General features: G+C 48.1%; 1 protein-coding gene across 1 annotated transcript in view; it reads right to left on the bottom strand.

The window, feature by feature from the left end:
- Positions 1 to 3526: 3526 nt before the first annotated feature.
- Positions 3527 to 12543, bottom strand: part of CD8B (CD8 subunit beta) — a 17488-nt gene continuing 8471 nt past the window's right edge. The window contains exons 4-6 of the mRNA XM_023742323.1: positions 8795 to 8884; positions 7324 to 7360; positions 3527 to 4279 (exon numbers count right to left, since the gene is read on the bottom strand). Of these exons, the coding sequence (XP_023598091.1) occupies positions 4267 to 4279; positions 7324 to 7360; positions 8795 to 8884 (140 nt within the window). The 3' untranslated portion in view covers positions 3527 to 4266. The remainder of the gene's footprint in view (positions 4280 to 7323; positions 7361 to 8794; positions 8885 to 12543) is intronic.

Genomic DNA, 12543 nt, shown 5'->3' with positions numbered 1-12543 from the left:
CTTAAACAAAATACAAAAATTGTAAACCATAAAGGAAAAAAAAATCACTAAATTTGCCTGTATTTAAAAAAAAAAAAAGCCTAAGGAAAGAGCTGGCTGCAGAGAGAAGGCAGGGCGACTGGTTCATCATAAACAAGGGTCAGGGCAGGAGGTGGTTTCCAATTAAAAATATAGAAAAGAAACATAGATGGTTTCCTTTCAAGTTTAGAGATCGAAGCTCTGACAAGGGTATTAGTATGTAAAAAGCAGACTATGACTGGAAAGAGTACAGTCCAGGAGGGCCCTTTGCAGCGTTTCTGCTTCCCGCTTGGGAAGAATCCCCGTCAGCGAATTTCTTCGCGGCCCAAGCTGACCGGTGCTGGGGAACATGGCCCCTTCTACTTGAGTCAACCCCAACCACACCGCGCTTTGCAGCCAGGAGGACTCCAGGAACCAGTGACTCAGGTCACCGTGGAGTGTCAGTGACGCGTCTGAGGAGGTTTCCCAAGAAGTGACAGAGGAAATCTCCTTCGCTCTCCACAGCTGGGAAAGGCCTCTGCAGGCGCGGCTCTTTCTCTCTTTCCCTTTGACTGGGTGGTAGATTCGGATCAGCCGCGGCCCACGCCCGGGGATCACTTTCTGAAAACAAGTTACCCACTTCCTACAGGTAGCGCACATGCTGTGCAGGCGGGGGTGGGGATGAGTAAGGATGAAAGGAAGGGGGTGCGGGAGACTCTTTCTCTTTTGAACAAGGCTCGCAGGCTCCACACCTGCAGACACAAGCCCAGAATTCTCAACCAAAAGGGAGGTGCGCTGGGCGCACCCTCTATCTATGGCCGCTAAGACCCGCAGCAAGACAGGGAGAAACCGCTGATGCTCCCAGAGGCGAGGACCGAGGCAGTGGGGGTCAGGCCCCTTGCCATGGCACCCAGCTGGCACGGTTAGGCCATGCAGTCTGGCTGCCTGGGACAAGCACCGTGCTGACTTCCATTGCAGAAGTCTTTTTTTATCACGATTCATGAACAAGTCTCTCACTGATGGATATTTAAGTTGATTCCAATTTTTGCTATTAAGTGACCACAGCCCCTTTAAAAAAAAAGCTCAGTTTCTTTTTCCCAAACTTTTTCTGGTTTTTTCCTTGATTACAAGAGTAATACATGATTGTGGTAAAAATTCACACAACACAGAAATGTACAAAGCAGAAATGGAAATTCCCCCAGTAACTACCATCAACGGTTTGGAGTATATCCTTCCAGACCTTTTTTCTATGCATATGCAAACAAATATACCCAAAGGCCTTCATAATTACATTACTGTTGGTTGCCATCAAGTCGATTCTGACTTATTAAGAGAAAAAAAAATCAAATTTGCAGAATAAGATTCAACTTTCTATGTTATATTTTATATATCATACATACATATTTTGTATATTCTATATTAGAAGATTTTAATTTTCTGTTTTAAAGAAGTATGTGGAGAAAATCGGGAAGAACAGGAAACTTGCAAATTCTGATTTTACACATTTCTACAATGTTCTGTAATCGGATTTCTAAAATATCTTTTTACTGAATCTATATATAGAAAGTCTACATATCATGAGTGTACGGCTAGACGAATTTTCACAAGCTGAACTCACCTATGTGACCAGCAGCCAAATTGAGAAGCAGGACATGATGACCCCAAACTTCACGTGGCTTCCAGTCATCACCCATGCACCAGGGGTAACCACATCGTGACTCCTACCAGTGATCATGAAGATGGCATAGGACTGGGTAATGTTTTGTTTTGTTATACACAAGGTCGATGGCAATTAACAACAACAACTATATGTTTTCCTGTTTTTATCTGTACTTGAATTTTAACAGTGACCCTGTGTTGCGTTTAAAATAAGAATAATCAATAAAGATGTTGTTAAAATACATTCATACATGGTGACCATCATTTGATGTCAGTGTTTATGGGTCTAGCTCATTCCTTAACAGCTATGTGAGCTCCGTTATAAGACTGAACCACGATTTATCTAACTGTTCCCTTTTGGTGAACATTTGGATTGCTTCCAATTTTTGGCTAGTAGGAACAATTTGATGCATATCTCTTTGTGCATGTCAGTTTATGATAAGGATAAATTGCTTAGAAGTAGAACTGCTAAACAAAGGGTAGCTAGGTTAAATTTTTTTTATATTTTGCCATGATGGCCCCCCAGAAAGAAGTAACTGCTCAGTTTCTTCTTCAAAACAAAAGTCAGGTGCTGGGTGCAGACTTCCTCACCGCAGCCCCTGCTGCTGGCAGCCCAGCTTGCTCTGGGCTCCTGTGGCCACCAAGTCGAGCCTGCCTCCGCAGACGCTTGCTACACAGAGAAGAGGCGAGGGGCATAGACCACCCCTGCCCCAGCTCAGCCCCCGGAGAGTTTGCAGACAAGTCAGTGCAATTGTTACGATGCCAGCAGGGAGATGCAGTTAAACATCTGTCGTGGGACGTAGGGCCAAGAGGCCTGGTTTGCTGCAGCTGCTGACTGGGTGTGAGCCTTCAGGGAGGGCAGGTCATGCTTGAGGGCCTTTGTCTCTCATCTCTCACCCAGGACATCCCAGAGTAAGGAGCCCACCTTCAAAATGAACCCTGGTCCAGCCTACCCCGACTGCTCAGGTCTTTTCACCCTTTTATAGCTCTCCCCACCTCCCTAGGAAACCCCACAGCTGAGGCCCTCCCCTCAGCCTCGGAGACAGACTGCCCCATTGTCTCAGAGCTGCTGGACAGAAAGCTTGTCCTTACTGGGAGCACTCCCACATCTACCCCGTCTCATGTCCACCCACCCACCTACCTCTGCTGTGCCCTCAACTCCCCAAGATGGCATCTCAGATGCCGGGAGATGGCTACACTCCCCTCGCCTCAAGCCATCTTTCCTTTCCTGGTTTCTGAAACAGTTGTTCCCCTTCTGTGGCTGCCCCTGAACATAACTCGTTTAGCAATGACCTTCTTACACTGCACCTCCCAGCCCTGACCTGGCCAGGAAACGCCGGGGACTCTGTTCTTCACCGAGAGCAGACATGGCACTTCTATTGCTGCAGCCTAAGATGCATCCTTTGTGGCTCAGTGGCTCCTATGTGGCTAAAGCCCAGGGTGAGGTGCTAAGCCAAGACCCACCCAGATGACCTTTTCATCTTCACTCCCCACCCCAGCTCAGCATTTTCTTTCTGTGGCGGTCAACACTGAGAGATAATGAAACATGAATGGACGTGTAGCCACTGAGAGACCCTGATGCCTCTCACCTTCTCTTTGGTGCAAGTCTCCTTGAAGCCAGGAGTTGCTGGGGGTCAACCCTCAGTAGAAGTGGACAGGTGCTAGTGCAGGCAGCTCGGAGGTGGGCCAGAAGGGGGTCTGCTTTTCTGTCCAGGTTGGCCCTTGGGGCACCCGCTGCATGGCCTGGATGCTTCCCAACCTCTGCAGGCCGTCTCTGTACCTACAATGTGGGCTACAGAGTGTGTTGTGGAGGCAAATGAGGATCTAGGATGAAAAGTGGGCCCAGGCGAATGCTATCCTTGTTATTCTTTTTGAGCTGAACATCAACATCTTTGCTGTAGACAGGCGTTTGTCCTTTTACTACACAGGAGCCATCTGCATCTTTTACTTAGGACTTTATTTTTACAGCCACAGCACTTTATTTAAGAGAGCAGAAAGTGAGAGAAGAAGTATACGAGCCATGGGAAAGTGGGTGTGAAAGTTGAGAAACTTCCTAATGGGAGACGAAGTGACATCCCCATGAGACACTGCCTTGGAGCCATGTCAGCCTCTCTCAGGAAGCCCAATCCCACTCTGGGCCTGGCCTCTGGGGCATTCTCTGTGAGGATGGTCAATCCCGGCCTGGAAAAAGAAGGGGGAGCCATCCCAGTGCCCCCTGCCCCATGAAAAACCCAGGGCCCGCAGTCACTGCCTACCAGGGCAAAGCAACTTGCGAATGGAGGCTGGATGGCCGACACCACAGTCCCGGCCCAGCCCATGGCAAGTACAGAAACCGGAAGTTGTGTCGATGCGGCATTTCCCACTCCATCCTCCAGAACACGCTGTGAGTTGCAGAAAGTGCCCTGGGGCCCTGAAGCCTTCTTTTTAAGATCCTGATGACCAACAAGTTGCGCTAGGCATGAGGGCCACAGAAAAAACTTGCAGTAGTTAAAGGCAAGCAGCTTCAGCAGGTCAGCGAAACCTCTATGCTTCAGTGTGTCCCTTCGCTCTCGTTTTTCCAGATGTTGCTCATCACTGACCAATGCAGGGCACCAAAAGCGTATTCTTTGTTCATCTGCAAAACCTGAAAAACACCGAGTAGTGAAACCACTTATTTTTGGGCAAATCATACTGAATTTCCTGTAACAGAGACAAACGGCCAATGAAGATGCAGGGTTCCCCTGGGACCAAAAGTTTTGTGTTAGTGCTTTTAAAAAAAACTGTTGCCCCATTTGTAGTAACTGTTAAATGAGAAACTATTTTGTTCTGTAAGCCTCCATCTTAAGTGAGAATAACAGCACAATTGGAAGAGCGTAGTCAATGTCACTGAACTGTGTATGTAGAAATGTTTGAAATGGTGTCTCTTTGGCTATGTGTATTTTCGCCAAAAAAAAAAAGAGGTTGAGAAGTTAGAGGGTTGATATGTTGTGGGGCTGTTAACCAATGTCATAAAACAACATGTGTACTTCTGTTTCATGAGAAACTATTTGTTCTGTAAGCCTTCGCCTGAAGTACAATTAAAAAAAAAAACAACAAAAAAAACTGTTGCCCTCGAGTAAATTCTGACACTTGGCAACCCCATGAGCAGAACTGTGCTCCATAGGGTTTTCAATGGCCGATTTTTCGGAAGTAGATCACCAGGCCTTTCTTCAAAGGCACTGCTGGACGGACTCCAACCTCCAATCTTTGGGTTAGCAGTGGAGCACATTAACCATTTGCACCACCCAGGGACTCCAGTAGTTTTTTAGGGCCTATCTTTGTCATTAAAAAAAAATTAAAAGCTCAAGGAAAGCAGCCCAAAGAACTGTAGCTTTGAGTACCGTTACTTCCTGCAGCACCTTCTAAGACAAGCTATTCACAAATGCACACCAAGGGCCAGAAGGAGGTGGCCTGCAGGTGGGATAATTTTCACAGGGCAGTTAGAAGCTGGTGAACATCTGCCCCAAATCACTACCTGAATTTGGAACAGCTGCTCTGTGAGGCCGATAGACTCTTACATCTGCACCTGGATCATGATAGCAAAACCAGAGGTGGTTTTCAAACTCTTTTTAAGCCGCAGACCCTTTTGTTCAAATGACATCTTACAGGGAAGTGTAAACACAGCAGACAAGTGAAGAGGGTGAGGGGCTCAGGGTCCACCTGGACCACCCCAGCCTCTTCCCCAGCTTGGTTGGTCCTCAGAACCCCGGGAGTTTCCAAAGCATGAGGTCCTGTATCCAAAATTGGCACCAGGTCATTGTGGAACAAGTTAAAAAGAGGCGTGGGGTGCGGGGCAGAACCTCAGGCATAGTACCCTGCGGGGGACTCATTCTCCATAAAAGGTCACCATGAGCAAGATTTTGAACAGACCTTTCTGGAGGTCTAGACTTAGACAAATACACCAAAGTCGTGATTTTTTAGGTAGAGGCTAGTTTCTAAATCCAGCACGTAAGCTGAAAATTGCACAAAGTCAAAATCATGATTGAAAATTGCTCATAGAATACCGCATACATGTTTTAGTATTTATAGCCTGTGAATTATAACACACAAATATATGTGCATAATAATATAGAATATGTAATAGTGTATATATGAAAATTATAATTGTAGAGTATTTTAAAATAGTCTTTGTTTCTTGGCTGATGGGCTTATAGAGTTGAACTCCTTGTTGTTTTTAGGGACTCGTCAAGCCAGCCCTGTCTCCTGTAGACCTTGTATATAACAGCACAAATCGCGCCCACTCCTGTGCCGTCCACGATCCTTGGTATAAGGGTGAACTGACATAAGTTAAATGAGCTTGTGCTTCAATTGCACAGGACCAGGTACAGAGCAGTTTACGGTATTCCCTCAGTAAGTCCTCACAACAGCCACGAGGCTGGTGCTGTGATCCCATTTTACAGATGAGACAATGGAGGCTCAGAGAGGTTAAGTGACTCGCCTATAGTCACAGGGCTGGCGAGTGGCAGACAGGACTCGAGCCCAGAGCTGCCTCATACTGTGGGCACCAGGCCCGTTGCCCTCTTCATTCTAAAGGCGTGTGCATTTTTTTTTCAAACACTTACATATAGATGGGGGTTGTTCTGAGGATTGAATGGAAGCAATGAAGTAGATATATGAGAAACAGTCTTTATTTTGAGGAAGAAAGATCAAACTCAAGGACAAAGCCAGGGGCCCAATGTGGGGTCAGAAGCCCTAAAGGCTGGAGCAGCTGGCGGCCTCTGCCCCTAACTGTCTCTTGCTACTGCATCTGCTTGCCCATCTTAGTGGGCCTAAGGGGTGATTTTCAGCCCTGTATTTGTGACTCAGCCTGTGGGTCTGCCAGCTCCTGGGACCCAGGTGGGGCCAAGAGCAGATGAGGGGACGACGGCAGCCCACCACCCTACACCAGCAGCTTCTGGGAAATGTAGTGACTGCTGGCTGAGAATGCTGGTCTTGGAGTGAGCAAACTTTATCTTTAAATCCAGTTCTGCTCTATACTAGCTCAGAGGTTTTGAGCAAGTCTCTCTCCTGATCTGTAAAACAGGGATAATAAACCTCCCGGCTGAAGCAGGACCAAGTCTGACAAAATAATGGGTGGGACAGGGTTTGGGATACCCCACGTACCGTATTCTATGCAAGCAAGGGTTAATTGCTATCATCAGGAAAGCTAAAAACTAAATCTTAGCACTGGAAACATACTTAGATGATGAATCAGGGTTTCTATTTAAGCTGTTTCTGTGCCTGAACTCTCTCATCCATTTATTTTTACAGTCTGTGTTGTTTGGAAGGCGTTGCCTGAGCTTAGGCTCCTGGATGCAGACGGAGGCTGTGAGCAGCAGCAGGGGGTGGGAGCCCAGGGCCACATCAGGGCCACATCAGGGCCACATCAGGGCGACACCAGGGCACAGCCAGGGCCACACCAGGGCCACACCAGGACGCAGCAGGGTCACACCAGGGCCACACCAGGGCCACACCAGGGCCACACCCAGGGCCACACCAGGGCACAGCCAGGGCCACACCAGAGCACAGCCAGGGCCACACCAGAGCCACACCAGGGCCACAGCAGGGTCACACCAGGGCCACACCAGGACGCAGCAGGGCCACAGCAGGGTCACACCAGGGCCACACCAGGACACAGCAGACTACTTTTCTAAGGCCCCAAGCACTTACTGTTTCATGAAGCGAAGCCGGGCTCTCCTCCGCAGGACTGAAAGAAGAAAACAGGGGCACCAGTCAGGGTGGGCTGTAGGCCATCAGTGCCAAGCCCCAGAGACCAAGGAGGGTGGTGACAGGGTCAGCTCACACCTCAGACACTTCCAGGTACCTGGCTCGGCCCTGAATACACTGTAACTCCCTCAATGACCACAGCAGTCTGTGAGTTGGGTCCTCCTAGTATTGCCTCCATTTCACATATGGGGAAACTGAGGCACAGAGTGAGTAACTTGCTCAAAGTCATATGACTAGTGAGTGGCAAAGCCAGAACTCAAGCCCAGTTAGTCTAGCCTGGAGTCTGTGCCCTTCCTGACAGGCCGTCTTAAATTAGAGTATGCGCACTCAGAGGGCGCGCAAAGCTTCCCACTGGGATGCAGGAGGAAAATAGAAACATGTCTGTTTACATGTTTACCTCATCCTTTGTTACTTTTATTTTTGAGGCACATTTAACAATATATGTAATATATTAAATAAATACATTGAACTGCAGTTTGTATTCACAATTTTTTTTTTTTTTTTAACTGATAAGGTCCATGATCAGTAAAGTTTTCAGGCTCCTGAACTTTCATGGGGTAAAGAGATCCCTTTGTGGGGGCAACTGTCTGTCAAAGAGTGTGCACAGGTACGTTTCTTTGTGGAAAGGGTCCATTGTTGTCGTCAATGTTCAAAGGGCTCTATGAGCAGAACAGTGAAGAACCACTGATCTAGTTCCTGCTCCTGGTACTCTCCCCCCACTTCATAGACCCCCCAAACAGGAAGTGCCAAGGTCAAGGCGGCACAGGCGAGTAGCAGAACCAGGGGTGGAGTCTGGGCCTCTGAACTCTCGGGTGAGCAGCTGTGCGGCCAGCCCTCCAGCGCTCAGCCTTTATCAGGAGCTCCGTGCGTGCAGAGCCTGGCGAAGCCCAGACGAGATGACTCAGTCTCTGGAGTAGCTGAGGGCGCTGCAGCCATCTCTGAGCTTCCCTACAGCCTCTTCGATGGGGAGGATTTCTAGTTTCTGGGGACATAACTCAAACCCCACCCTCAATCTCTTCTGTGCACTGAGCTTCTAATCCCAGTAAGTTCCCAATTATTGAGCACAGACCACGTGCCAGGCACTCTGGGCAGGACTTTCCAGGCGGCAGCTCTAGGAGGTAGGTAGCATTGTTATCCCGGGGTGAGGCAGCTGGGGCTCAGAGAGGTCAGGGTGCCTGCCCGAGGTCGCTAGATCAGGGAGCAGGAGGGTTGGACCAAAGCCAGGTTAGTCAACTCCACAGACAGGGTGGTCTCCTTGGCCTCAGGCCAAGAATCAAGAATCAAGTTCCTCTCATGGGTTCTCTGTGGAAACTTCCACCAGGCTGCCGTCAGCTCTGCTCCCCCAGAGAAGAAAGTACCCTCAGGGACACCTCAAACAGCAAATGGGTCAACATGGCATCCCAAGAGGACTCACAGTACAGGTGGATGGCCACACTCAAGGACACCAGCAGAACCAGGACGCCAGCCACCAGCAGGCCAAGGGTGAGGGAGCTACAAGACGAGCCTGGGAAAGATACATGAGATGTGCTCATTACGGAATATTTGAGAGACGCAGATGCAGATGAATACAAGGAAGAAATCAGTTGGAAGCTCTGCCTCCCAGAGAATATCACCACTAGCATTTGCTGTATTTCCTTCTAGTCTTTTTCTATGCAATTTAAACATCATTGAGATAATTCTACATGTAACATTTCATGTCCTGTATGCAAATTTAAAGGAATTAATTAAACTCAGTAGCTATTTACATTCAAAGGAGGTAGATAATTTTCCTGCCTATAGTGGGATTTTTACTTTAAAAGAAAACTTTTAATTTCACAAGAAATAGCTGAATATATTTTCATTGTAAAAGATTCTGGTACATGGTGACAGTGTCCCTTGACATCCTAGCTCCTTCACAGAAGGAGGTGCCATTATTAATTTGGTATCTTTCTCTTTGCTTTTACACATACGTATATTTACATAGACACACATAGCTTTACAAAAAATATACAGTGGATTATACCGTACAAATTGTTTGGCAACTCCTTTTTTATCGTCACTTAACCATGTCAGTGCATTCTTTCTACCAGCAGAGTAGCATTTGACAGTTTGGTTATTCCCTGTGTTTTGCTTTTACCAATAGCTCTGCAGAGAACATCCTGGCACATGTCTCCTTATGCAGGTACCTTACTGAAGCAGATACTGAGGATGGGAATTGCTAAACCATAGACTATGTACACTTTAAATTGTAATAAAAATCTGAACTAGTTGCCTGATGGAGTCAACTCCGACTCATGGTGACCCCATGTGTGTCAGAGTAGAACGGTCTTCCATGGGGTTTTCAGTGGCTGATTGTTCAGAAGTAGATCACCAGGTCTTTCTACTGAGGTGATTCTGGGTAAACCTGAGCCATCAACCTTTCAGTTAGCAGCGAGTGCATTAACCGTTTGCACCCCCAGGGGCTCCAAATTGTAACAGGTATTGTCAAACTGCCTTCCTTCCAAAAAGGCTTCACTAATTTACATTCCCACTAGTTCATGACAGGCTAACTCCCCACACATTGCCAATCCTGGATGTTACCCAAGTTTCTGCGAATCCAGTGAGTAAAAATTCTATTTCATTTCAATTCCTTGCTTACTTGTGAGTATCAGCATATTTCCATATACTTACTGACCACAGGTATTATTTTTCTCCTATAGGTTTCCTATCTGTCCCTTTGGCCACTCTGCATGCTGTTTAAACAGCAGAGTTTGTATTATCAATGCTGTGAATCCTAATGACACCTTTCATGCCCTGCAAACGGTCCCTGTGAGTAGCTGAGGGGTGGAACGAGGACCCATGAGTGAAAAGCACAAGGATGCAGATTTGGGTTGAGGTATAAAGGAGCCTGCAAACAATCAGAAGACGTTTTGGATGTCAGGGAAGGGAGAGAATTTTTCTGAATACCTATGATGAGCCAGGTAACTAACTGCAAGCTTCCATCTTGTGAAAAAGGTATTTTACGGTCGAGAAAACCAAGATTCAAAGTGGATGAATTACATGCCCAAGGCCACCCAGCTACTAAAAGAAGGCCAGGATAGGAGCCCAGGTCCTCCTGGTTCTAAAGCCCCTGCCAGCTGCACCACGGCAGCGTGAGAGGCCGTGGTGGGGCAGGGGAACAAGCCGAGGCCGGAGAGGGTGATCCCCCGCTGGCTGGAAGGTTGAGCGATGAGAAGTCCTTGAAAGTCCTTCCCGCCTCTGAGATGCCAAGGGTTCCTGCCTGCTTCCCTCCTACCCCCATGTTCTCACAACATGGATGAACCTCAAAGACACTACGCTGAGTGAAACAGGTCGGACATGAAAGCCATATATTGTACAAGCCCACTGATCAGAAATGTCCGCAAGAGGCAAATCCACAGAGAGAGAAAGTAGGTCCGTGGTTGCCAGGGGCTGCAGCTGGGATTAACTGGAAACTAGCACATGGGGTCTTACTGGAGTGATGGAGATGTTCACAGCTGGACTGTGGGGATGGTAAATTTACCAGAAATTATTTTGTTTTCCACTTAAAATAGGTGGATTTTATGGTATGGAAATTATATTCATTAAAGGTAAAAACAACCAAATAACAATAATGGAGGTGGGGGCAGGCTGCCGGGGAGTGGGGAGCAGCACGGCCCCCATCCTGGGGCGGCAGGGTCAGAGCGGCTTCCTGGGGAGTGGTCGTAGCTGAACTAGAGGCCAAAGATGCAGCCACAAGTCCATGCGGACGCGTAGTCACTCATCCAAAACGTGACTCCAGGAAAAGCTGCCTTCCAGTAACGGCCATGTCACACCAGCGACTCTCCTAGCCTGACCATCCTCGCCTTGCTTGGGCCTCGGGGTCTCCTGGGTCTGGATCTCACCACCCTGCTCCTGAGGGAACAGTTTGGAAATCATCCCCCAGAACTTCTGGTGATATCTCAAGGGGCAGCCCCACACCTTGGGGGGCATGCCCCTCCCCATGGCGGCCCTGTGGGTTCATTTATAACAAGCTCTGAGCTCTGCCTGGGTGCTCTGACAAGCTCTGTGTACCTTATGTGTAGTATCTCATTTAATCCTCATGACCTCCCTGTAAAGGGCATTATGACACTCATTTTACAGCCGAGGAAATGGAGGTTCAGAGAGGCTGAATGATTGCCAAGGCCACACAGTACAGGCAGCTGTCGACAGGGATCCAGGCCTACATCCGGCTGACTTACTGTTAGGCTACACTGCCTCCAGCTCCCTTCCCCAGGGCACCTTCCACTTATTCCCACTGACCCCACTCCACGTGGCCACCCTCACACACATCATGGCTACTCTTGCTGTTCGTTGCCCCAGCTCATGGCGACCCCATGCGTAATGGAATGAAACGTCTGCTAACGTATTTGCATTTTGCCCTGGGATTTTATAGAGCGTTGATTATAAGAAATTTGAAGACCTTTTTCACATCATCCATAGCAGTGTTGCTGAATTCACTATTGTTCAGTGGTCCTTACAGGGGGATGGACAGAGCAGGTTGCTCCTAGGATTCTGTGCTAGGACGAAGGCCCATCTTCCAATGCCCAGGGTTGTTCCTTTGTATGGCGACATGGACAGGGAGGTGCCGTGTGACTTGGAGGAGTCTCTTTGCTCACCCCTGCAGAGCCACAGCGCAGACCCAGTGTTGGCATCCTCATTTTAATGCTTGGTGTTCTTTTTTATTGTGCCCTGCCTGAGCTCTCTAAGGGAAGTTGTTAGGGTGTAAATGCTTCATAAAATGAGGTCACTCTACCCCACCTTTTTGTTCCCAAAGACTCTGCCTGGGACCTCAGGTGGCAGCTCCCTACCCCCTCTCCTAGACCCTGCTAGGGGACCCTCCTCAGACTCTTTCTGGTACTTTCTACAATAAAACCTGTGAAAGCCGGAACCCGTCAGAGAAGGAAACCTCAAACAGTTTCACTAAAATGAGTGATAGAAAAATGGTAAGACTGCACCCTGTCAAAGGCAGAAAACTTTGGAGAAACACAAGGCCATCCTGCTGAGTTCCGGCTCTCACAGGCTTCACTGTATGTTTAAGACAAAGCAGTCCAAGTGGCACGAGGTAGCCTCAGCGTGGCTTCTTGTGGTTCGTTCTAAGGGTAGGAGCCTGGGACACTCTCTGTTTGTTACCAGTAACTTTTGGGGGTAGAGGTCAGTATTTTTCCA

This window comes from Trichechus manatus, unplaced genomic scaffold (assembly GCF_000243295.1).
Source record: "Trichechus manatus latirostris isolate Lorelei unplaced genomic scaffold, TriManLat1.0 scaffold00208, whole genome shotgun sequence".
In the NCBI taxonomy this organism is placed as follows: domain Eukaryota; kingdom Metazoa; phylum Chordata; class Mammalia; order Sirenia; family Trichechidae; genus Trichechus; species Trichechus manatus.
This window is presented reverse-complemented; position numbering and strand designations above follow the sequence as displayed.